Here is a 22,594-nt window from a genome sequence, read left to right as displayed (position 1 = left end):
CGAAAAAAATAGAGGCATCTTGGGTGGTCTGGTCCTCTGGTCCTCTGGCCCTTCAACCACTAGCTCCATTCTCTGTACGATGGGGATGAGGTTACCAACCCCACCTCCCCACACGTGATAAAGGTTAAAGGGCTGAATTAAAGCTGCAAAACCCTTCGTGAACTTCTCCAACATGAGGAACTCAAAGAGATGGTAGCTTTTGCAGGGGTATCTGAAGTTCAAATAAGAGGTTAACCTTCTTTTAGAGAAATGTAAGTTTATCAAGGTCCTACTGTGCTGAGGGCCAAGGGCAGCAGGAGGAATGGCGTGTGACTTCAGCCTAGCACAGATTTTGCTTCAGCCCTTTGTCTGGGGTATTTGTAATAGCTGAGCTTTTTCTACTTTTACAAAGGTAAATTTCCCTATAATTGCCTGACAACTAAATGTGATAAGAGTGGACCTCAAACTCCCTTAAACAGGCTGATCTTGTTCAACCACCGCTAGGGATGCACTTTTATTCTCTGATGAATGAAACTCAAAGTTCACAGCATCAGAGTAAAAAAGAAAATGACAGTGGAGACTGCTCGTGCCAGCAGAGGGGTTACTCCTTCCCTCGGTCATTGCTCAGGTGGCCCCAGGAAAGCTTATCTGCTAAGCTGCCTGGTCCCCTTCCCTCCTCAAGACCCCTCCACACGGATGCCAGGACTTCACGAGCCTCAGCCTAGGGGCCCGGTGCTGGCTGGTTACTGTGGACCGTGGAGAAAAGTAGAGGTGGTACCTGCGCTCAAGGCTCTACCATGTAGCTGCTACGGGAATCGAGACTCAAATCACAGTTGAGCATTCCAAGGCAGGACAAGCTGTTTACCATCTGCACACGAGTCACGCTCAAAGCAAGAAGCTATAGAATTGAAGTCTGGGCCTTAAAACACATCTTTCTGGATAAATGTTAATGGCATTCTAATTAGAGCCAAGGGCCAACCCACAATCATTTGCTGAGCCTGTGAGATGCTCCAGGTACCTGGAGTATTATGCCTGTATGTGTTTTTGAGGCCAAGTGCCCACTGGAGATGCTGGCAGCACGTGCCCAGCCCTCACCCTAGGTGGCCCTGGTGGAAGATCTGAGGTTGTTGCCCCTTCCCCTCCCCAGCCTGCCTCCCTCATTGCCTCCCCAAGCCTAGAGGTGGCTTGTAAGGCCTGGGCTGGGTGAAGATTAGGGGCAGAGGTAATGAGAGAGTAGGCGAGGGCTGGGGATCCAGCGCTGGGGCCGAAGTGGGCAGGCCTGGGGTCTGAGGCCCAGGGCCTCGAGTACATCGTTCCTGTCCCTGGCCCTTTCCTCCTCCTTCCCCAGGGTTCTACCAGCACTCCCTGCTCTGAGCCTGGGCTACTGCTTCTGTGGGCTTCCTCTAGAATGGAGAGCAGCCTGACAGCTTCTCCCTGATCCTCCAGGGCTGTGGCAGGGAAGGACCAGGAGGCTGAGCAGGAGTCTGCAGTTCATGGGGCAGCTCACAGGTTCTTCCAGTCCAGCCAGTGTGCACCTGGGAGGGGGTGTGGTGAGGGTTTGGAAGAGAGCTGAGGGGGTGAGGGGCAACAGGGCCGCAGCTGTCCCTGACTAGAGCCGCATGAGCTCCAGCCAAGTGGGAGGCCGGTGAGACGCAGGTCAGGCGGTGGCGCTAGGGAGGAGAGCACGGCTGTGGCCAGTCAGTGCTCTGCTGGATCTGCTGGCTCTGAGCAGGTCCGGGAAGGGGCCACCACATAGTTTCCGAACTGACAGCCAAGTGGGTGAGAGGCTGCTCCAGCTCTCCCAACCCCTGGCACGTGGCCTGTATCTTCGGGGTGAGCCCTCCTTCTTGCTGTGTCCACGATAGGAAGGGATGTACTGGGGCGGGGGGTGGGGAGTCCGGGCCCCATCAGGGAGCAGCTCCCATCCTCAGTGGCCCTCTGGCCTCAGGCCCCTCCTTGGTGAACCTGGCCTGTGTGTGAACCTGGCAGGGAGCCACCTGTGGATTCTTTCCTCTAGGTTGTAAGGACAAAGCATGAGAAGCCTGTTTTAAACAATTAGGAACATGCTTTTTGTCTGGGGCTTTTACCTAGTTTCTAAAACTCCTAGTAGTCAGGGGTATCAGGAATCTGTGTATCCAGGGCAATCTCTGCCCTTTTCCTCTCCCAACCCCCTGCGAGGAGCTACAGGAAGATATTGAAAGTGTGTATTTTGGGCCAGGGCTCTTCCAGCTCTGGGCATTGACTCTAATTCTTGTGGTCTGTTGCTGTTAGAGCTGAAGCCCCAGGCCCTGGCGGGCACAGTGCCCTGCCTCCCAGCCTACATCCTCTACATGTGTATCAGGCACGCGGACTACGTGAACGATGACCTCAAGGTGCACTCCCTGCTGACCTCCACCATCAACGGCATCAAGAAAGTCCTCAAGGTCAGTGTCCAGGCCGACGGTGGTTGGTGGGGAACTGAGTGAAGCCAGCAGCTCACCGTTGCTTCTCTCAGCCTGGGTTTTGCGGGAAGAAGTTCTCCAGACTCTCCAGCCCTAGAGGGAAATAAATGACAGCTGACCTCTAGGTAAATGCAATGCCAGAACGTTTCACCAGCATCTTCCCAACACCCCTGGTGTTGGGTCATTGATAGATGAGAACAGAGCAGCTGGAGTCAAGCTCATTTGTATCGCCTGGCTTCATAGTCATAGCCACAGAAACAGTTTTTCTGCCGTGTGTGTGTGTGTGTGTGTGTGTGTGTGTGCGCGCGCATGTACATGCATGTGTGTGCCACCAATCAGGGTACCAGAACAGGGTTGTGTGTCATACCCAGTAGTGGATGAGCAGTAGCTCTTGTGGCGGTAGCTCTCATCTCCTGACTGTGACTAGCCAGGGCCTGCCAGGTGAGAGAATGAAACAGGTAAGCATTTGGCCAGATGGGAACCACTGACTTATGACCAGGAATGGCTTTTTCTTTTCACAGAAGCACAATGATGACTTTGAGATGACGTCATTCTGGTTATCCAATACCTGCCGCCTCCTGCATTGCTTGAAGCAGTACAGCGGCGATGAGGTGAGGCCATGGTGAGCCCAGTCCCCACACACACTTAGACACCTACCATTGCCCCATGTTCCTCAGCATTCATGTCCCCACGTCCTTGGCCATTTGCAGCACCTGCTCTGCTCCAGAGCACATCAGATCTCAGGGGCCCGGGGCTGTCAGTCACATGTCACCCTGCTTTGTCCACATGTCATCTTGAGCTTCTTTGTGTCCCTGAGGAGAGGGAGTAAGGTCTCTAGAGCACCACCCTCTGGGACCTCAGGCTCCAGGCATGCCTTCTGCATCTATTCATTGGAGGCAGGAGTAAGGCCAGCCTGGATGGTCCTGGGGCCCTGGGCAGCACCCTGAATGAAGCGAGTAGATTGGTGGGGAGATGAGTTTTTACAGCCCATCCATTAAAGAAATGTTTTTTTACTATATTTTTGGAAGAAACAGCCTTCATTTGAAACCGGATGTCCTCTAAGACGTAACCCTGATATCACACGCAAGCTTTTACATTAAGTGGAAAACTGCATTTCAGGTTATCTCACTGAGACTTGCCCCAGTGTTGTGTGTAGTCTACATAGATATTATTTAGGGCTGGCAGGGGAGGGAGCCCCGGAGTTCCATTGTGTTCAGCTTATATTCCTAGGGATGAGACTTGAACCACATATAACCAGGTCTAGGCTAAGTCGCATTATCTCAGTTTTCCCCTCTTCCTCTGTGTTTGTTTTCTGTTGAAATTGCTTTGTGATTTGATGTAGTATAAGAGGCTTTTCTGAGGACAGTCAGCCTTTTGAAAACACTGACCTTTTGGCTGCTTTTGGCACTCCTTGGCCTGAATACAGAGGGACGTTGGTTACATGAGTTCTTTTGATATGAGCAGTTCTTTGAGATTACATGTTACTTCATCCTGTCACTGTAGAAAGCTAAGAAGATATTGTGTCGTAGCTGTGGAACTATTTCGGTTCATCCATTAATCCTGATACCCAATGATAAAATCCATATAAAAGTTCTCATTGTAAAAAAAAATATGACCCAGGTACTCCTTTAGGGACTGTATAACCTAAGGTTTTAGGGTCCCCTGGTCTGTTGGGAAAAGAATTGCAAAGAGGCAGAAAGCATGAGTTCTGCTCTCCCTGGACCTCCTACCAACCTGAGTTTTGCTACCTTAGAGAAACCTTAGGGATTTGGATGAAATGATTGAGGCCTTTTAATGAAGCAGTTCTGACTTCTCTATCTTGCTGCATTTTGACACTGCCTTGAAATTGAAGCACCATCATTGAGACTTCAGAGAGCTGCTGGGGTCTTGTAGAACATCATGTAACTAGACAGAGCCGGATTGGGCCCCCAAAATAGGATGCGAGTGGAGGCCCAGAAGTCCTGCTGAGCCTGGCAGGCCCCGGAGCCTCAGTGTAGCCCTGCTCTCCCTCTGCAGGGCTTCATGACTCAGAACACCGCCAAGCAGAACGAGCACTGCCTTAAGAACTTTGACCTCACTGAATACCGCCAGGTGCTGAGCGACCTTTCCATTCAGATCTACCAGCAGCTCATTAAAATCGCTGAGGGCCTGTTGCAGCCCATGATAGGTAAGCCGGCACTGGGATCTCTGGTGCTCATCATGGGGTCTGAAGGGTGAGGGTAAGTGCTGCCTACTTTTAGGGAACTGGATATCTTAGGCACAGCCTCCGGAAAGCCAGGACCTTCCCACTGAAGGCAGCTGAGCAGGTGTGTGCCAGTTCCTTGGAAAGAACTGTGAAGTTGTCAACACCATAAGAGTACAAACTATAAATTCAGAAGGTCTAAATGCATTTACAGTGAAAAAGTATAACCCTCTTGCTCATATATACACTTTATTCATGAAGAAAGAAAAGCATTTAGTATGTTCATATAAAAACACTCCAGCAATAAATGTTTATTGAACATTCTGTCCAAAGCAATACACTGGAGCATTTAAAATGAAATCAGAGTTGAAAAATAAGAGGCAGTTATTTTTTTAATTACTGAATGAATTTTATTTTATTTATAGTTGTACAGCAATCATCACAACCCAGTTTTACAGCTTTTCCATCCCAAACCCTCAGTGCATCCCCCCACCCCTCAACCTGTCTCATTTGAAAACCAAAAGTTTTTCAAAGTCTGTAAGTCAGTATCTGTTCGAGGCAGTTATTTTTTAAGTTAAAAGAAAAGTGCCATGTGTATGCATCACTCATGGTGCTCCCTAAAGGCTGGGGAGGAGATGGTCCCTTGGACCTGTGGGTAATGCTTTCTCTAGGTTCTTAAAGCATGGGTGGGTTAGAAGTGAATTCCAAGTAGGGTAGATACCTGCATGCCATCCAGAAATGTATCCTGTGGAAGAAGAGTCCTTCCAAATCCTTCTTCCTATCTGAGAATCTTTTTTCAAGGCACCAGCATATCCTCACCTGATGTGGGGAGAACGGGGATATTTCATGACTCAGGAAAGGGGAGGGTTAGCAGCATCAGTTCTGGAATCGGACAGACCTGGGTTCTAATCCTGGCCCTGCCACTTCCTAGAAATGTGACTTTGGGCCTCAGTTTCCTCATGAGTAAATGGGTTAGTGGAAGATTAAAAGGAATACTGAATATAAAGCTCTGCAATAAGTATGACAGATCCACTAACCTAAGATTTAAGGTCAGTGGCTCAGGTCGAAGGACGCTGTAGGACGACTTCAGGGTCCAAGCCCAGGTCAGTAGCTGGGCCAAGACTATACCCAAGTTGTTCAACTCTCAAATTTTGGTCTCTTAGCACAGAAGCCAATACAGAATTGAGTTCGTACATGCCTTTTACGTATATCCCATCACTAGCACGTTTAAGCGAAAATTTGATCCACAGATTTGGTCCAAGATTTCTCTATGGACCACCAGAGATCAGCACGTTAGAAATTCTGTGCCGAGTGCTGGTAGTTCCTGAGCAGTCGACATTGTATACCTCTGGGTGGGATCCCTGCCAGAGCCCTGAGTACTGTGATCTGAGTGACACCGAGACAGCTTTGGGAACCAGCAGCCTCTCTGATTGTGCTCTTCTTTCAGTGTCTGCCATGTTGGAGAATGAAAGCATTCAGGGTCTATCCGGTGTGAAGCCAACGGGCTACCGGAAGCGCTCCTCCAGCATGGCGGACGGGGATAGCTCGTACTGCCTGGAAGCCATCATCCGCCAGATGAATTCCTTTCACACAATCATGTGTGACCAGGGCCTGGACCCTGAGATCATCCTGCAGGTGTTCAAACAGCTCTTCTACATGATCAACGCAGTGACTCTCAACAACCTGCTTCTGCGGAAGGACGTCTGCTCGTGGAGCACAGGCATGCAGCTCAGGTAGGGGAGGCGCCTCGCCCCACCACGCACACTGGCTCGGGTCACCCACGGGACTCTGGTCTCTGAAAATGAAATCCAAATCCAAACTGATCGTCCTTGTCACGGTCAACAGGTAACTCAAATCCACCACCTTTTTATCTTTTGGTGAAATTCATCACACACTGTGATGGTGACCTGGTAAATTAATTCAAAGCTTAAAACACATTTACTTATTCATGTGAAGATTGTAAAGACGATGCATGTAGATCAGAGACAAAAATCAATGTCAGAGACATGAAGGCTCACACAGAAATACAAATATGTTTGTGCCAGTTCAGTGTAAGTTGTTTTAATTCAGTATAGTTAATGCCTCTTTTCCACATTAACTTTATACAGGCACTTTAGGTACTTCATCTGGGCTTAGGTGTAAGCACCCACTCATTCCACAAAAGGTTACTGAGTGCCAGGCACTTTTCCTGCTTTTGCTCCTGTGAGATAATTAAGATGAAGGGAATAACACTAGTGGCAGCTGGGTAGCAGAATAAACACAAGAGGTATACTCATCCCCATGAAGCGGGAAGACCGGCTTAACACTGCTCACTCTTCCTGTGTCTAAGGTACAACATAAGTCAGCTGGAGGAGTGGCTTCGAGGAAGAAACCTGCACCAGAGCGGAGCTGTTCAGACCATGGAACCTCTGATCCAGGCAGCTCAGCTCCTGCAGTTAAAGAAGAAAACCCCTGAGGACGCCGAGGCCATCTGCTCCCTGTGCACTGCCCTCAGCACCCAGCAGGTATGGTCACTCTGTCCACCAAGGGACTCAGAGCAAGCCCCGCTTCCATTTCAAGTCTGTTCCTGGCAGTGGTTGTTCTTTAGCATTGCCCTCCTGGCCTTTTATACCACCCATGATCCAGTTCTGAAGTTTCAGCTAGTGGGATGTTCCTGGATAAAGCAAAGACGGCTTTGGTCTGTGAAACAAGATGCCAGTGTTTTCCAGTAACTTTCTGGTCTCTCTTGTTCACCTAGAAAGATAATACAAAACAGCAAGCTTAGCTTCAAACTTTTAAATACACATACAATGAATTCTGGAATGTCTCTCACCTGGAAATTTGAGTTTCTTTCAGAAATCAACAGCATCTGGCATTTGGCATTAAATAATTTTCTTTACAACTATAATCCCATGCTGGTCATGTTTTCACTTAGTATCCATTTACATTATTTTAAATAAAGTCAGTAAGAACCTAGAGGCATTTAAATGTTCCTTTCCTCTTCCCCACCCCCTCAACTGTATTCATATAAGGACTTGGTTGCAGAGATACTCCCAGTCTATAAGGTAAATCCTATCCACACACAGGCAGCCTTCCCCTCCATCATGAACGTGCCACTTTAGAAATGGGCCCACCACAAAGGTGGTCACGCAAAATGAGACCAGCACGAGGAAATCGAACTTTCCAAATTAAATCATGCACGTTCTCCCTGCCCCACACCTAAAAACAGCAAAATCCAAACTCAGCATCGAAAAACAAACGCACGTCCGTACCTCCTCCACTGACTACTAAAAGGCCAGACTCCTAAGAAAACTGCCTCCTTCTATATACTGAAAATGTTCAACTTTCTTCCCCTTTTAAATTTATTTAACTTTCATACGTTTACTCCCAGACTACATCTGACATCAGTCTGCAACTAGGCAGACTACTTCCCCAGTTAGTAGGTAGACAACAGATTATTTTCCTTTCAAATAGCAAAAAAAAAAAAAATCTATTCCTTCATAAGTGATTTTGGGGATGGTGGGAGGCAGGAAGGTGCTGTTACAACTTTTGTTGTATAAGGTAAGAGACCCTGGACTCTTTAAATGAAATCTTTAAATTACTAGTTGATAGGAGGCTGAGGGTTTCAGGCAATGTTTTGCTAAACTTGTTACCTTATACGCCATGGAGCACAGGGGGAGCGGTGGGCAGGAGAGAGAGGAATGGAGCCAGAGCTCAGACCTACCAGGCAAAGCTTCTGGACTCTAGTTTACCAAATGCAGACCCTTAACCATCAATCCCGCCACGATCTAGGTTGTGGGTTCAGCCTAAAGAGGGTGTAGCCCTGTGCCAATGTCATACATTCTTTAGAATTCAAAAGTTGTCTTATGTTCATTTAGCTCTGTGCTGATAAACTTTTGTTTTTATTTTAACAGATTGTCAAAATTTTGAACCTTTATACTCCTCTGAATGAATTCGAAGAACGGGTAACAGTGGCCTTTATACGAACAATCCAGGTATGTTTTAAAATATTAATTTTATGAAGTCTTGTCTAAAACTAAAGAGTTGGTAGTTTCGATTTTTTTTCTTTTTTTTTTTTTTTTTGTCTTTTGTCCTTTTAGGGCCACACCCATGGCATATGGAGGTACCCAGGCTAGGGATCTAATTGGAGCTGTAGCTGCTGGCCTATGCCAGAGCCACAGCAACGTGGGATCTGATCCGCATCTGTGACCTATACCACAGCTCACAGCAACGCTGGATCCTTAACCCACTGAGTGAGGCCAAGGATTGAACCTGCAATCTCATGGTTCCTAGTCAAATTTGTTTCTGCTGTGCCACAACAAGAACTCCAATAGTTAGATTTTTACCCTTGCTTCTCATTATTAATAAAATACCGGTTGTTCCCTTGTATTCTAGAAGATCTTACCTTCTTCAGTGTTCTCTTTAGGTAAAGATGAGCCATACCACCCATGAATGATTTTATATACCCAGAAGACTGAATTTTAATAAATCTCTGCCTCTCAGATTTTCGACATGGTTTAAGTATTATTTCATTTGCCACTAGCATGTTACTAAACTATAGCACAAAATGGAATTAACAAAGTAAGCAGAGTATCAACCCCACCCACAAATGGAACTAAGAAATACTCTTTTAAGATAACAATTTGAGGAGTTCCCACTGTGGTTCAGTGGGTTACCACCTCTTTAGCCAGTAAAATAATTGTCAATATGAAACAAGGATAAAAAAGAAATGGGGGAGATGATCAGAGAAGGATGCAGGAAAAGGGGAAAAGACTAAATTAACTTGAACATCGAGTGTAAGCAGAGAATAGATACTGAGGGTCAAGGAGGGCTGCCAATCAGATAGAAGATTGTCCTCTTAAGGGCAGTGGGAGAAATGCAGTGGTTTACCAAAGCCTTGGATCAGAGAGGAGCAGGCAGAGACGCACCAACACGGATTTTGTAGTCAGCTCTGAAAGGGCAGGAAGACTCTGAGGACAGGGAAAAACAAACAAACAAAAAACAAACAAAACAAAACAAAAACCACTGAGATCCCTAACCTGCTACTGTTTTTATGGAGAGTTGAGAATTTATACAAAACAAAGAACAGATTTAGAAAGTCTTTTTTGTTTTGAAATATCTGAGACACACATGAAAAGGAGAGCTGCAACTCATCAATTGGTACTGTTTACAAGAAGCAAGTTCAGGCCAAAGGTAAAAGAATATGAGCCAAGTCAGACTTGGGGTTTGAATGAAGGATGTAGGAAAAAGGTAATGGAAGTTGGTCCCATGTTCTCTGGAGACACATACTCAGAGTCTTAGTCTTCCTTAGCACTCAGTTCCAATGTCCAGCAGTTCCATCAAAAAATGGCTTTTGGGCTTTGCTTTTTTCCCAGCTAAAATTTTATGTTCTGTTTCTCCCTTGACAGTACTCAAGTCTGTAACAGCCCATGCCATCCTCCTGTACTGGAACCTTATGTAGGATAAATACAGATTGCTTGTTAAAGCAAACCGTTGCTTGGGTGGTGAGGACAGCATATGCTAACCTTTAAAAATGTCAATTTGAAGGGACTGTTAAACTCACCGGAGGAATTCACAAGAGGATTCCTGTGGAATGACTGCCTTGTGAAGTTTAAATAATTAAATGCATAGACTCCTTTTGCTGCTGAATTGTTATAATATAGGTGTTATTTAACTTTTTTGTACCATTTTTTTTTGTGAGTCCAAAGTAAACTTTTTTGAAATTCACAATTAGTCCAATATACATAATCTGAACTATTTCAGAGTAACTACAGACACGACACCGTTTTTTTGGCCATGTGCTTTTGATCTCCTTTAGTCTAGAACAGTTTTTCAGACTTCTATGTACTACATTAAATGAACTTTTTTTTTTTTCCCCACTGTACAGCAAGGGGGTCAGGTTATCCTTACGTGTATACATTACATTCCCCCCCCCCTTTCTTCTGTTGCAACATGAGTATCTAGACAAAGTTCTCAATGCTATTCAGCAGGATCTCCTTGTAAATCTATTCTAAGTTGTGTCTGATAAGCCCAAGCTCCCGATCCCTCCCACTCCCTCCCCATCCCATCAGGCAGCCACAAGTCTCTTCTCCAAGTCCATGATTTTCTTTTCTGAGGAGATGTTCATTTGTGCTGGATATTAGATTCCAGTTATAAGTGATATCCTATGGTATTTGTCTTTGTCTTTCTGGCTCATTTCACTCAGGATGAGATTCTCTAGTTCCATCCATGTTGCTGCAAATGGCATTATGTCATTCTTTTTTATGGCTGAGTAGTATTCCATTGTGTATATATACCACCTCTTCCGGATCCAATCATCTGTCGATGGACATTTGGGTTGTTTCCATGTCCTGGCTATTGTGAATAGTGCTGCAATGAACATGCGGGTACATGTGTCTCTTTTAAGTAGAGTTTTGTCCGGATAGATGCCCAAGAGTGGGATTGCAGGGTTTTGTACCATTTTTAAACTCTCCTCTAAATCCTTTACAGTGTCTTCAAACTCTTTAAAGAGCAGAGCCTACTGATACATTTGACTAATGTAGAAAAATAAAAGCTGAAGTGCTATGAAAAAAATTTCTTTTTGTTTTTAGGGGCACTCTTGTGGCATATGGAAGTTCCCAAGGCTAGGGGCCTACTCGAGATCCGAGCCATGTCTGCAACCTAACCACGGCTCATGGCAACGCCGGATCCCTGACCTGCTGAGCAAGGCCAGGGATCGAACCCTCATCCTCATGGATACTGGTCGGGTCTGTTACCACTAAGCCACAATAGGAACTCCTGATCATGTTCGTTTTAGTCATTCTGCCAATTGTTGCCTTATACCTGCCTTTAAATTTACATCTAGAGGAGTTCCCATTGTGGCTCAGTGGTTAATGAATCCAACTAGGAACCATGAGGTTGTGGGTTCCATCCCTGGCCTCATTCAGCGGGTTAAGGATCTGGTGTTGCCGTGAGCTCTGGTGAAGGTTGCAGATGCAGCTCAGATCCTGCGTTGCTGTGGCTCTGGTGTAGGCCGGCACCTACAGCTCCAGTTAGACCCCTAGCCTGGGAACCTCCATATGCCATAGGAGCAGCCCTAGAAAAGGCAAAAAGACAAAAAAAAAAAAAAAATTACATTTAGAGTATTACTGTTAATAAAAGGGTTTACTCTGCCTTTTATCTCCTTGTTTTGTGTTCCTCCATTTTCCCTTACGTTCTTTGTGTTTATTTTCTGCGGTGTACCATTTTGACTCCCTGCTTTCCTTTTCTGTGTATTTTTTACTTAGGTTCTTAGTGGTTACTGTGGTAATCACAATTAACATCTTAAATTTACAGTAGCCTAGTTTAAACAGTATTAACTTAGTTTCGATAGTATATGAACTTTCTGCTGCTCTGCATCTCCATCCCTCTGCCTTTATATCATTTTTGTCACAGATCACATCTGTTATACATGTGTACCCATTAACAGAGACCTATAGTTTGTTTTCTACATTGTATGAATCATATAGGGGGAAAAAACATGCTCCAAACCTTACATTTACCTATGAGTTACTGTCTAATATCCTTTCATTTCAGCATGAAGGACTTTCTATAGTTACTAGTAACCAGCTCCCTCTCCTTTTGATTATCCGGAAGTGACTTAGTCATCCTTCGGTATCTAAGGGGAATTGGTTCCAGGACCTTCATGAGTACCAAACCCTGTGGATGTTCAAGTCCTTTATATAAAATGGCACAGTACTTGCATATACCCTATGCACATACTCCTGTATGCTTTAAATCATCTCTAGATTACTTACAAGACTTAATACAATGTAAATGCTGTGGAAATAGTTGCCAGCCTGTGTCAAATTCAAGTTTTAGTTTTCGGAATTTTCCGAAAATTTTTTTTCCAAATATTTTTGATCCTCGGTTGGTTGAATGTGCAGATGTGGAACCTGTGGATATGGAGGGATTGTTGTCATTCTCCTTCATTCTTGAAAGATAGTTTTGCCGGATAAAGAATTCTTGGTGGACTGAAAGAAGAAATTTCAGGACTTCAAATATATTATCTCACTGCCTTCTGGCCTCTGTGGTTTCTAATAAGAAATCTGCTCTTGATCTTGTTGAAGATGCCGTGTTATGTGATGAGTCCTTTCTCCTGTTGCTTTGAAGATTTTTTCTTTGTCATTGGGGTTTGATAATTGACTATAATGTGTCAGAGTGTGAAACTTTTTGAATTTACTCTGCTTGGAGTTTGTCGAGCTTCTTGGAAACATATATCAGATTTGGGAATCCAGCCACTATTTCTTCAAATATTTTTCTGTCCCTTTCTCTTTATTCTCCTTCTAGGACTCCTGTGATGTATATATTTTGGTATACTTTATGGTGTCCCACAGGTCCCTCAGTCTCTGTTCACTTTATTTCATTTTTTCTATTCACGCCTAACTTAGAGAATTTTTCATTTTTTAAAGTTTTATTGAATTATAGTTGATTTATAATGCTGAGTCATTTCCTGCTGTACAGCAAGTGACCCAGTCACACATACATATACATTCCCTTTCTTTTATCATTTTCCATCATGGTCTATCCCAAGAGACTGGATATGGTTCCCTGTGCTATACAGTAGGAAAACTGGAGGATTTTAATTGCTTTATCTTCAAGTTCACTGGTCATTTCTTCTGCAAGCTTAAGTCTGTTATTGGACCCCTTTAAGGAACTAAAAATTTTCATTTTGGTTATTATACTTTACCTAAAATATCTGGCTCTAACTAGAGAAAAGTGGAGGGGTGCTCTGTACCTTTAAATCTTCCAATTGATGCCACTGGAGGAAGCCAGCCAGCCACTCCATTCCAAGGGAGCCAGAATCAAGGCAGGCATCATGCCAGTCCTTCAGGGAACTGCTAGACCAATTCAAGTGCACAACCCCATATTTTTGGAGGACAAGGACTCACTGCCTGCTTAGCACCAGCCAGCTGCTCCAGGACTGTGGGTTGCTATCCCTACAGCTTCACTGGAGCTGGGGAGTGGGGCATGGTAGCTGGTTATGCACATTGCTCTCTTGGTTGTCATAGGTGTCCAGAGTTACAATAGCTTTTTCTTTCTTTTTTTTTTCCCTAGCTCAGCACTAGCCACCGTAGTTGCTACAGTAGAGGTACTAGCCCTTAGCGGTTGCTGCTCTGTCATTTTGTGTGATATCACTCCCTATTCTTTTTTACCAATGATGAAGGAAAATGAGGCATAGAAAGGTTCGGGAACTTTCCCAGAGTGCTTCCAGGATAAGCACTCAGGTTATTTGCCTCCCGAATCCATGGCCTTAACTTCTTCACTGTACTGCCTTTCCACATGATTTGCACTTGAAGTGGATTTTTCTCTTCTCCCTTAGATGGAAAATTTTTAATGAATGCTAGAATTGGGAGAGAAGTTAAAGTCAGCTGATGGTCCAGCAAGCCTTACCCCAAGAGCTTTTCTTGCTGCTATATACCTAAGAGAGGGGAAGACCACATCCTCCTAAAATCCTACCTCGTTATCTTAACAGAAACATTTTGGTGATTCATTTTTGTGAATCCAACAAAACCGGCTGTTTTTTGGCATTGGAAGAATTTTACATGGTCTTATTCTTCCCCACAGGCACAACTGCAAGAGCGGAATGATCCTCAGCAACTGCTGTTAGACTTCAAGCACATGTTTCCAGTTTTGTTCCCATTTAATCCATCTTCTCTGACCATGGACTCCATCCACATCCCAGCGTGTCTCAACCTGGAGTTCCTCAATGAAGTCTGAAAAATGCACATTTCCAGCTTTGGCTTGATTGCCAATGAGAGCATGAAGGAAGGATAGAGTAAAGTGAATTTAAGGATCTGTTAAATCTATAAAAGTAGATCAAATCAGAGGTTGAGCGCTTTGTGCAGAGTGAGCTATACAGAATAAGACACATCTGTCCTTATATTTTGTATCTACCGCTCAGAATAAAAACACTTGAAATATGGAAGATTTTTTTAAAGTATGATTTCGGTCTAAACAAATACATATCATAATCTACAGCCACCAACAGTCCCCAAGGTGCCAGTCTATATACATGGAAACGACCCAGTTGTGATCTTCACGTGTAACTGGAGAATGGCGAAAGTGAAATATTAAAACAATGTGAATCGCATAGATTGCCATCAGAGGACTTTTAACAAATAATGGTACTAATAACCATGATACTGTCGTGTAGTGACGTTTCCCCGCGTTGACAAACCACAGGTATAGATGGGTATATGGGCAGATAGATGTTCTGAGAACAAAAACACAGGCCTGGGCCTTCTGAGAAGTTTCCCCAGAGATATTTTTAATGCCTAGTGATGCAGAGACAGTGGTGTAAACGACCTCCAGACTAAACAGTCTGATGATTGGTTTCTGAAGCAAATTTAGAAGACTCAGGCCCTAATGTGCTCAAACAATGTGTATAGTCGAGACGATATGAAAGAATTGTGCCAAAAAATGCTGCTTTCCCAAACTTGAAATGTGAGCAAATGGAGAGTCATTCTTTAGGTTTCCAATGCTAGTCCATACATTTACTGAGTCAAATAAACCTTCACAAAAGTCTATGCTAGGTACATGTTAGAAAAGAATAACAACTCCAGTTGTATTTGCAGATTAAAAACCAAACAAGTCAGTATGAAAGCCTGTAATCCCCTAACTGCCATTACACCTCCAATAAGAACATCATATAATGGACTAGTAATTCCACATAACAAAAGAGTAAAGGAAAACAAACTTCATCTGAAGCATCAGACTCTTTGAAAAGCCTTTTTAAAAACTCAGTTCAGGTATTATTAATTTCCAAAAGTTTTAGGGATTTGTGTGGGTGTATGTGTGTGTGTGTGTGTTCTGAGAATAGCCTATGTCAACTTCGTCTTTTCCAGTTATTTTCAACATTTTAACAATTTACCACGAAAACATTGTGAATATCTCTACTTTGAAATAAGGATTAAAAAGAGTATTGAGTGGTAATATTACAACAGATTTTATGTGCTTGCTCCTTTTATAATTTTTTGTCTCTTCAAAAGCAAACATTCGATTAGCAAACCCTACATATTGTTTACAACCTTTATTTTTTTACTATTTTTCCATGTCTCTGGCAGATAACAGTATGATGCTCCCATGACAGGAACAGGTGGTGTTTGCAAATCATAGACAGCCTCTGTGTTGTATCAAGAAGATAAAATTTCCCCACGAAGTGCAAGTAAAACCCACACACCCCACCACCTTCTTTTAGGCTCTCAACTTAAAAGACTCTTGGGTACAGTACGCCCCAAGCCCTAAACGCTCCTGTGGGCAGCACCCTAATAGCTCCCTCCATCATTCCCCTTGCCTGCTGGGCAAGACGAGACACAGTCCCTGGGCAAAGACAGCTGCCCTTCACATCTCAGCCCTTAGTGTCATCAGTGTTATCCCCTCTACTTCCACATGGAACGTCCTGGCCTCTCTGGGTGTCCACACAGAGCTGTGCCTTTCCCTCCTTTCCCAGCTAGAGTTACATAATATAACATCTGTAACCCACTTTCAACAACCCACTTGCTGACTTGGTTTGGAAAGCCAGTCTCAACTGATTGGGTATGTGGCTACCTCTTTTTAAAGTTCTTTATTACATATAATCTGCTTTTTACTGCACTTTAATTTAAAACTTGGTTTCATGTGAGTTCTGTTTTAATAGTCTAGAGAACCAAAAATGCCTTGTTGGAGTGGTAAGGAGTTTGCAAAGCAAAGATTCCATAAATTCAATGGCTTCCTGTTGTTCCTTGCTGTCTTATACTGTCATTCTCTCTATCCTTCTGGGTCACTACCTCTCCCGTCACTGGTTCATCATTGGGTGCCAAGGAGTCACTTAATAAAACTTGACAATTAGAATAAATGGGGTGGGGGGAATCTTATGACTAGTCCTCTTCTTAGCCTAAGAAATGGCAGATTTTCTCTCCCAAAAGTAAAGGTGAAATACCTTTACTTCATATATCCTTAAAAAAAAAAATATGTTCAAACATTAACAATAAAGAAATACTGTAAATTGTTTACCTAATGTTTAGATCTGCCCTATTTATCTTAACACTTGAAGACTGGAAAAAGCATGTTGAGTAATCAGTCTTTTGTTAGCATTTTCCTTTGCATTTTTTAAAAGTTCAAACACTTTCCAACTTCGTGAAATACATAATGACTTTTAATTTAAATAACTTAATGCAGCATAAAGGTTTGAATTCTATAAAGCCAGATATCTGGCTTTATAATATTTAAGATTTAGTTGCCACCTTTCTCACTGTGTGCCTTGAGCAGTTACTAAGATAACTGACTTACCAATTCTCTGATGTAAGTGTCACTATGGAAAGAGTTTTCATGGTCGACGTACCATCGTGGAGTTTTGATCTGTCTTTTGAAAGATTAGAAGCATTTTAAAGATTAATCTATAGATATCTGATTAAGTAAACAATTTGTTTTTAAGTATATGAGACCTGTTTACCTAGAGTAATATGTGTTCTGTACATATTAATAATTGTTGCTCAGCCTAGCAAACATATCACCTACATACATTCTCCCTGTGCCATCAGAGCTGCAGTTAGATTTATGGTACCTGGCAAGCTGATCAGATCCAAAGAAAGGTAGACTCCCCCACCCCTTTTTATGAAGCATGTCAGTAGGAATTTCCTTTCCTATACATTTTAAGACTTTTATAAAACCAAAATAAAACAGAAAAAATTAGGAAAACTTGGAAAAAATTAACACTGCTACCATCATTTCATCAAATACTGACTTAGATCCTTACTTAATGCATTAAGATTACAGTAACAAATAAAATAGAATCCATTTTTCACATATAGTGAATTTAGTCATTTTCATACATTTCACCTAGTTCTAAGGCAACAAGAGTATCCTGTGTTGAAGCCCCTGTATCATGCCAAATGACTAAAAGATTACTAAAATGATAGCATTGGGAAGGACCTTGTAGTTTTTCCTCATAGAATATTTCTCTGTAGTCAGTTTTTCAGATTAATTTGCTGCATGAGCCAAATAGACATAATCCACTTTTTGTACACATTGGTGCCATAAGTAGAAAATTAGAGATTGATGCCAATGACAAGAAAACATAAGGCTTTTTTTTTTCTTATTCAGGTCACTAGATACTAAAGATTGTTTTTCCTAAAGAAATTTCTAATTCCAATAAAGAGGGTCAATTAAAAAATACACACTACTTTCTAAAGTGATACTATATCAGAATAATCCAGATTTGAATATAACATTTTGCCAACAACTGATGTTTAGATGAAGGACTGCTTTACTGAAGGGATTCACATCATATTCAGGGGTGAGTCTAACAATGTAGAAATATTATTAATACAAATATTTTTCCATTTTGAACAAATCTGTAAACTATATCTTTGTTTATAAAAACTGCTTGTATTAGTCACTGTAATATTCAGCTGTGGATAAATATTTATGGAAATAAATACATTTGAATAAAATGGTGTGATAAATTTAAATGAAATTTAAAACTCTTACTGCACATTGGTGGAAAATTTTTTATTTTTCCTTATGGCTGCAGCTGTGACTTATGGAAGTTCATGGGCTAGAGGTCAAATTGGAGCTGCACCTGCTAGCCTACGCCACAGCCAGAGCTGTGCCAGATCTGAGCCGCATCTGTGAACTATGTCGCAGCTTGTGGCAACACCTCAACCCACTGAGCAAGGCCAGAGATTGAACCAGCATCCTCATAGACACATTGGGTTCTTAACCCACTGAGCCCCAATGGGAACTCCTGAAAAGTTTATTTTTAGTGTTTTCCTAAGAAACTTTATTTAGGGGCCTATATTTAAACATGCCTTGTGATCATTTAAATCAGGGGTTGGCAAAATATAGCCTACAAGTTGGCAGCAGAGGGACACTTTACCAATAAAATTAGACTTTTGGAGCTGCATGATACAAACAAGGCAGTTTTGGTGTAGTAGATCAATGGAATATGACAGACAGCCCAGAAATAGACTCATATATATAACTTTGTTTATGGTAAAGATGGCATTTAAAAAATCAGTGAGGAAGGAAAATAGGCAGAGAAGAACTTGAGCTTACTTTTCATTGCTGAATGTCCACTGTCAGAAAAGACTAACCTACCAAAAAGATATTTTACCTCCAAAGACAAGCCACAACGAGATGGTGAGAGGAGTACAATCATGATATAAACAAGTCCCATATCTGTCAGGAGGGAGACTCACAAAGTGGAAAATGACTATATAACAGAGGTTCTCCCATGAGAGTAAGGGTTCTGACTCCCACATCAGGCTTCTCAGCCTTAGGGTGTGGCATCAGAAGGAGGGGCCACCAGAAAACTTGAAGGCCAGTGAGGCTTGAGTGCAAGAGTTGCACAGGACTAGAGGGAAACAGAAACTTGGAGGGTGCACATTAGGACCAAGGGAAAAGCAGTGACTCATTAGGAACTTGGGCCAGACCTACCTGCAGGTCTCAGAGGGTCTCCTGGGAAGGTGAGGGGGCAACTGTGGCTCACTGTGGGGGCAAGGACAGTGGTCATGGAGGCCCCAGGGAATATTCAACAGTGTAAGCACTCCTGGACGTCACCATTTTGGTGCCAAGACCTGGCCCCACTCAACAGCCTGCAGGCCCCAGTGCTGGGATGCCTCAAGCCAAACAACAAACAAGATAGGGACACAGCCCCAAACATAAGCAAACAGGAGGCCTAAAGTTGCCCTGAGCCCACAACCATATTGTGTCTAAACACCCCCCCTGATACAGCACTGCTCACCAGAAGTAGAAGACCTAGCTCTACCTATCAGAGGGTGGGCTACAGTCCATCCCACCAGGAAGCTTACATAAACACCTGGACCAACATCACATACCAGGGGGCAGACACTAGAAGTAAGAACTACATCCCTGCAGACAGTGAAACAGAGATAAACAGACACAGAAAGACAAAATGAAATGGTTAAAAAATATGTTCCAGAAGAACAAACAGAATCCAGAACAATTAAGTGGAGATAAGCAATCTACCTGAAAAAAAAATTCAGAGTAATAGAGTAAAAATGATCCAGTATGTCTGAATAAGGGTGGAGGCACAGACTGAGAAGATACAAAAAATATTTTTCAAAGAGCTAGAAGATTTTAAAGAAAAAATAGAGATGAGTGATAAAATAACTGAAATGAAAAATACATTAGAAGGAATCTATAGCAGAATAAATGAGGCAGAAAAATGAATTTGTGAGCTGGAAGACAGACTGGTAGAAAATACTGTCATGGAAGACAGTAAAGGAAAAATGAAGAAACTAGGACAGTTTAAGAGCCCTCTGGGACAAGAATATATGCACTAACATTTGTGTTATTGGGGACCCAGAAAGTGAAGAGAGAAAGGACCTGAGAAAATATTTGAAGAGATAATAGCAGAAAATTTCCCTAAAATGGGAAAGGAAATAGTCACCACAGTCCAGAAAGTTCAGAGAGTGCAATACAGGATCAATCCAAGAAGGAACATGCCAAGATACAGAGTAAATCAATTGACAAAAATTAAAATAAGCAACAAGGGAAAAGCAACAAATAACACACAAGGGAGTCCCCATAAGGTAATGAGCTGATTTTTCAGAAGAAACTCTGCAGGCCAGAAATGAGTGGCACAATATATTCGAAATGATGAAAGGGGAAAACCTACAACCAAGAATACTCTACCCAGCAAGCATTCATTCAGACTTGACAGGAAAATACAAAAGCTATACAGACAAGCAAAAACTAAGAGAATTCTGCACCACCAAAACAGGTTTACAACAAATGCTAAAGAAAAGACGCTGAAAAAGAAAAGCCCACAGCTAGAAACAGGAAAATTATGAATGGGAAAACTTGACAGTAAGGTAAATATACAGTAAAGTTAGGAAATCATCCACACATGAAAATGATATCAAAAGTAGCAATCATGAAAAAGAGTACAAATGCAGGATATTGGAAATGCATTTGAAATTAAGAGAATTTATATCTCTTTGCTATACCAAAACTTCAGAGTAACCATAAACCAAAAATCTGGAAAAGACACACACACACACACACACACACACAGGAATCCAAACACAACACTAAAGATAGTCATCAAATCACAAGAGAAGAGAACAAAAGAAAAAGGGAAGGAAACAATATCTCAAAAAGTTACCCAAAACAATTAGGAAAATGGCAAAAATGACATTATTCATATCAATAATTTCCTTAAATGTAAATGGACTAAATGCTCCAAGAGACATAGACTGATGGTATGGATACAAAAACAAGAACAATATATATGCTGTCTACAAGAAGCCCGCTGCAGATCTAAGGACACACAACTGAAAGCGAGGTGATGGGAAAAGGCATTTCATACAAATGGAAAAATCTTAAAACCTGGAGTAGACTTTGTCTCATGTGAGACAAAAAGACTTTGAGAAGATGGCGGAGGAGTAGGGGGACATGCTCGCCCTCTCCCACAAACACAACAAAAAAAGCACACCTATGGAATAAATGACTTGCACAGAAAAGCAACCAATCGCTGGCAGAGGAACCTAAACTCCAATAACGGCAAGAAGTTCGTGACATTACTGGGCAGAACGGGAGAAAAGAGGAGAGTGAGAGAAGGTGAATCCGAGCGGGATGGGCGCTCCCGAAAGGGAACTGCGGAGGAGAAAGGGATCCCGCACCCTGGAAAGTCACCTACACGGGGGAAAGATCAAACGAACCGGAGGAATCTCCAGATGCAGAGAAGAGTGTAGCAGTAAGTTGGAGTACAGAAAAGCCGATCAAGAACTGAATGGACCATCTGAACTACGGGCACAGTCACCAAAAATTGAGACGCCTGGGTGGGGGCTGGGCACCGAATCCTCGGCTCCAGAGGTTAGTCCCCGGCGTGGGGGGGTGGGGCAGAGCGGAAACTGCTTGGGAGGTCTAGAAACCATTTGACGGGGCAGAGATTGCCTGGGAGACTAGAAAACAAAGCTGTCGCAGGGGAAGGGAGCAATACTCTAGGGGCGGGGAAGTGGAAAGCTGCATCAGAGGGAACCTGGGAGAAGAGCCTGGTCTGCGCCCGTGCTGGGGAGGGGAGAGAAGAAGGGGTGGGTCCCCATAGAATACCCCCCATGCCACAGCAAGCTTACAGGCCTGCTAGCTAGCAGAAAGCTGTGCTTCCCAGTGCATCTCCTTACCCCACACCCGCCACCCACTAGGCTCTCGCCGAACCTGGGGCTGCCTGCCATCCAGGAGGGCTGGCCTCAACAATTGCCTGAAGCCTACCACTGCAGGGGCTGTCCCTGCACAGGCCTGCTTGCCCTTTGGAGGGGCTACACTTCTGCAGAGCAGCACCAAACTCCACCAGCCCCCGACAAAAGGCCTGCAGCCCAGAAAAGCTAGAACAAGCCTAGCCAGGCCGTGAATAGATCTGCCTAATTCTCGGACGGTTTTTCTGAGTCGGGTTGCCCTGGGGAGGAGCCTCTTGGATGTCCAGTGGCCCTGCTACCCGCCCAAGCCCCCGGGGGTGCCCAAGTGGATCAGCTGCATAGCACTGCCAGCTCCAGGCAGGACCCCCTGCAGCCCAGAAAAGCTGCAACAAGCCTGGCTGAGTCGGGAAAAGATCTCAGATGGTCTTTCTGAGTCGGGCTGCCCTGGGGAGGAGCCTCGTGGGTTTCCAGTGGCCCTGCTACCCGCTCAAGCCCCCAGGGGATGCCGAGAACTACTGGATCAGCTGCATAGGACTGCCAGCTCCAGGCAGCACCTCCTGCAGCCCAGAAAAGCTGTAACAAGCCTGGCCGAGTCGGGAAAAGATCTCAGATGGTTTTTCTGAGTCGGGCTGCCCTGGGGAGGAGCCTCGTGGGTTTCCAGTGGCCCTGCTACCCTCCCAAGCCCCCAGAGGGTACCCCACTCCCACGGAATAGCTGCTCAGCACCACCAGCCCCCTGGAAGAGCTCCTGCAGCCCAGAAAAGCTGCAACAAGCTCGGCCAGACTGTGAAAAGATCCGCCTACATTCTCAGGCTGTCCTTCTGAGTAGGGCTGCCCTAGGGAAGAGCCTCTTAG

At 43.8% G+C, this 22,594-nt stretch overlaps 1 protein-coding gene and 1 long non-coding RNA gene across 14 annotated transcripts in view; one reads left to right on the top strand and one right to left on the bottom strand.

Moving 5' to 3' along the window:
• The window catches only part of MYO5B (myosin VB), a 386,641-nt gene extending 372,114 nt beyond the window's left edge, over window positions 1-14,527 (top strand). For all 5 annotated transcript variants that reach the window (XM_021093027.2, XM_021093023.2, XM_021093028.2 and 2 more), the window contains 7 exons: window positions 2,251-2,402; window positions 2,942-3,031; window positions 4,437-4,587; window positions 6,050-6,335; window positions 6,932-7,106; window positions 8,496-8,576; window positions 14,167-14,527. In XM_021093027.2, coding sequence (XP_020948686.2) covers window positions 2,251-2,402; window positions 2,942-3,031; window positions 4,437-4,587; window positions 6,050-6,335; window positions 6,932-7,106; window positions 8,496-8,576; window positions 14,167-14,319 — 1,088 coding nt within the window. In that variant the 3' untranslated portion in view covers window positions 14,320-14,527. The remainder of the gene's footprint in view (window positions 1-2,250; window positions 2,403-2,941; window positions 3,032-4,436; window positions 4,588-6,049; window positions 6,336-6,931; window positions 7,107-8,495; window positions 8,577-14,166) is intronic.
• Window positions 4,990-22,594, bottom strand: part of LOC102158467 (uncharacterized) — a 273,514-nt gene continuing 255,909 nt past the window's right edge. For all 9 annotated transcript variants that reach the window (XR_014808944.1, XR_014808946.1, XR_014808955.1 and 6 more), the window contains one exon: window positions 4,990-7,335. This is a non-coding gene — a long non-coding RNA (uncharacterized LOC102158467). The remainder of the gene's footprint in view (window positions 7,336-22,594) is intronic.

Source organism: Sus scrofa, chromosome 1, assembly GCF_054392235.1.
Source record: "Sus scrofa isolate SSC_HxYL_T2T_F1_AM1 chromosome 1, Sscrofa_HxYL_maternal_Yorkshire_Landrace_v2.0, whole genome shotgun sequence".
Taxonomy (NCBI): domain Eukaryota; kingdom Metazoa; phylum Chordata; class Mammalia; order Artiodactyla; family Suidae; genus Sus; species Sus scrofa.
Note: the sequence above shows the minus strand (reverse complement) of the source record. Positions and strands in the feature narration are given on the sequence as shown.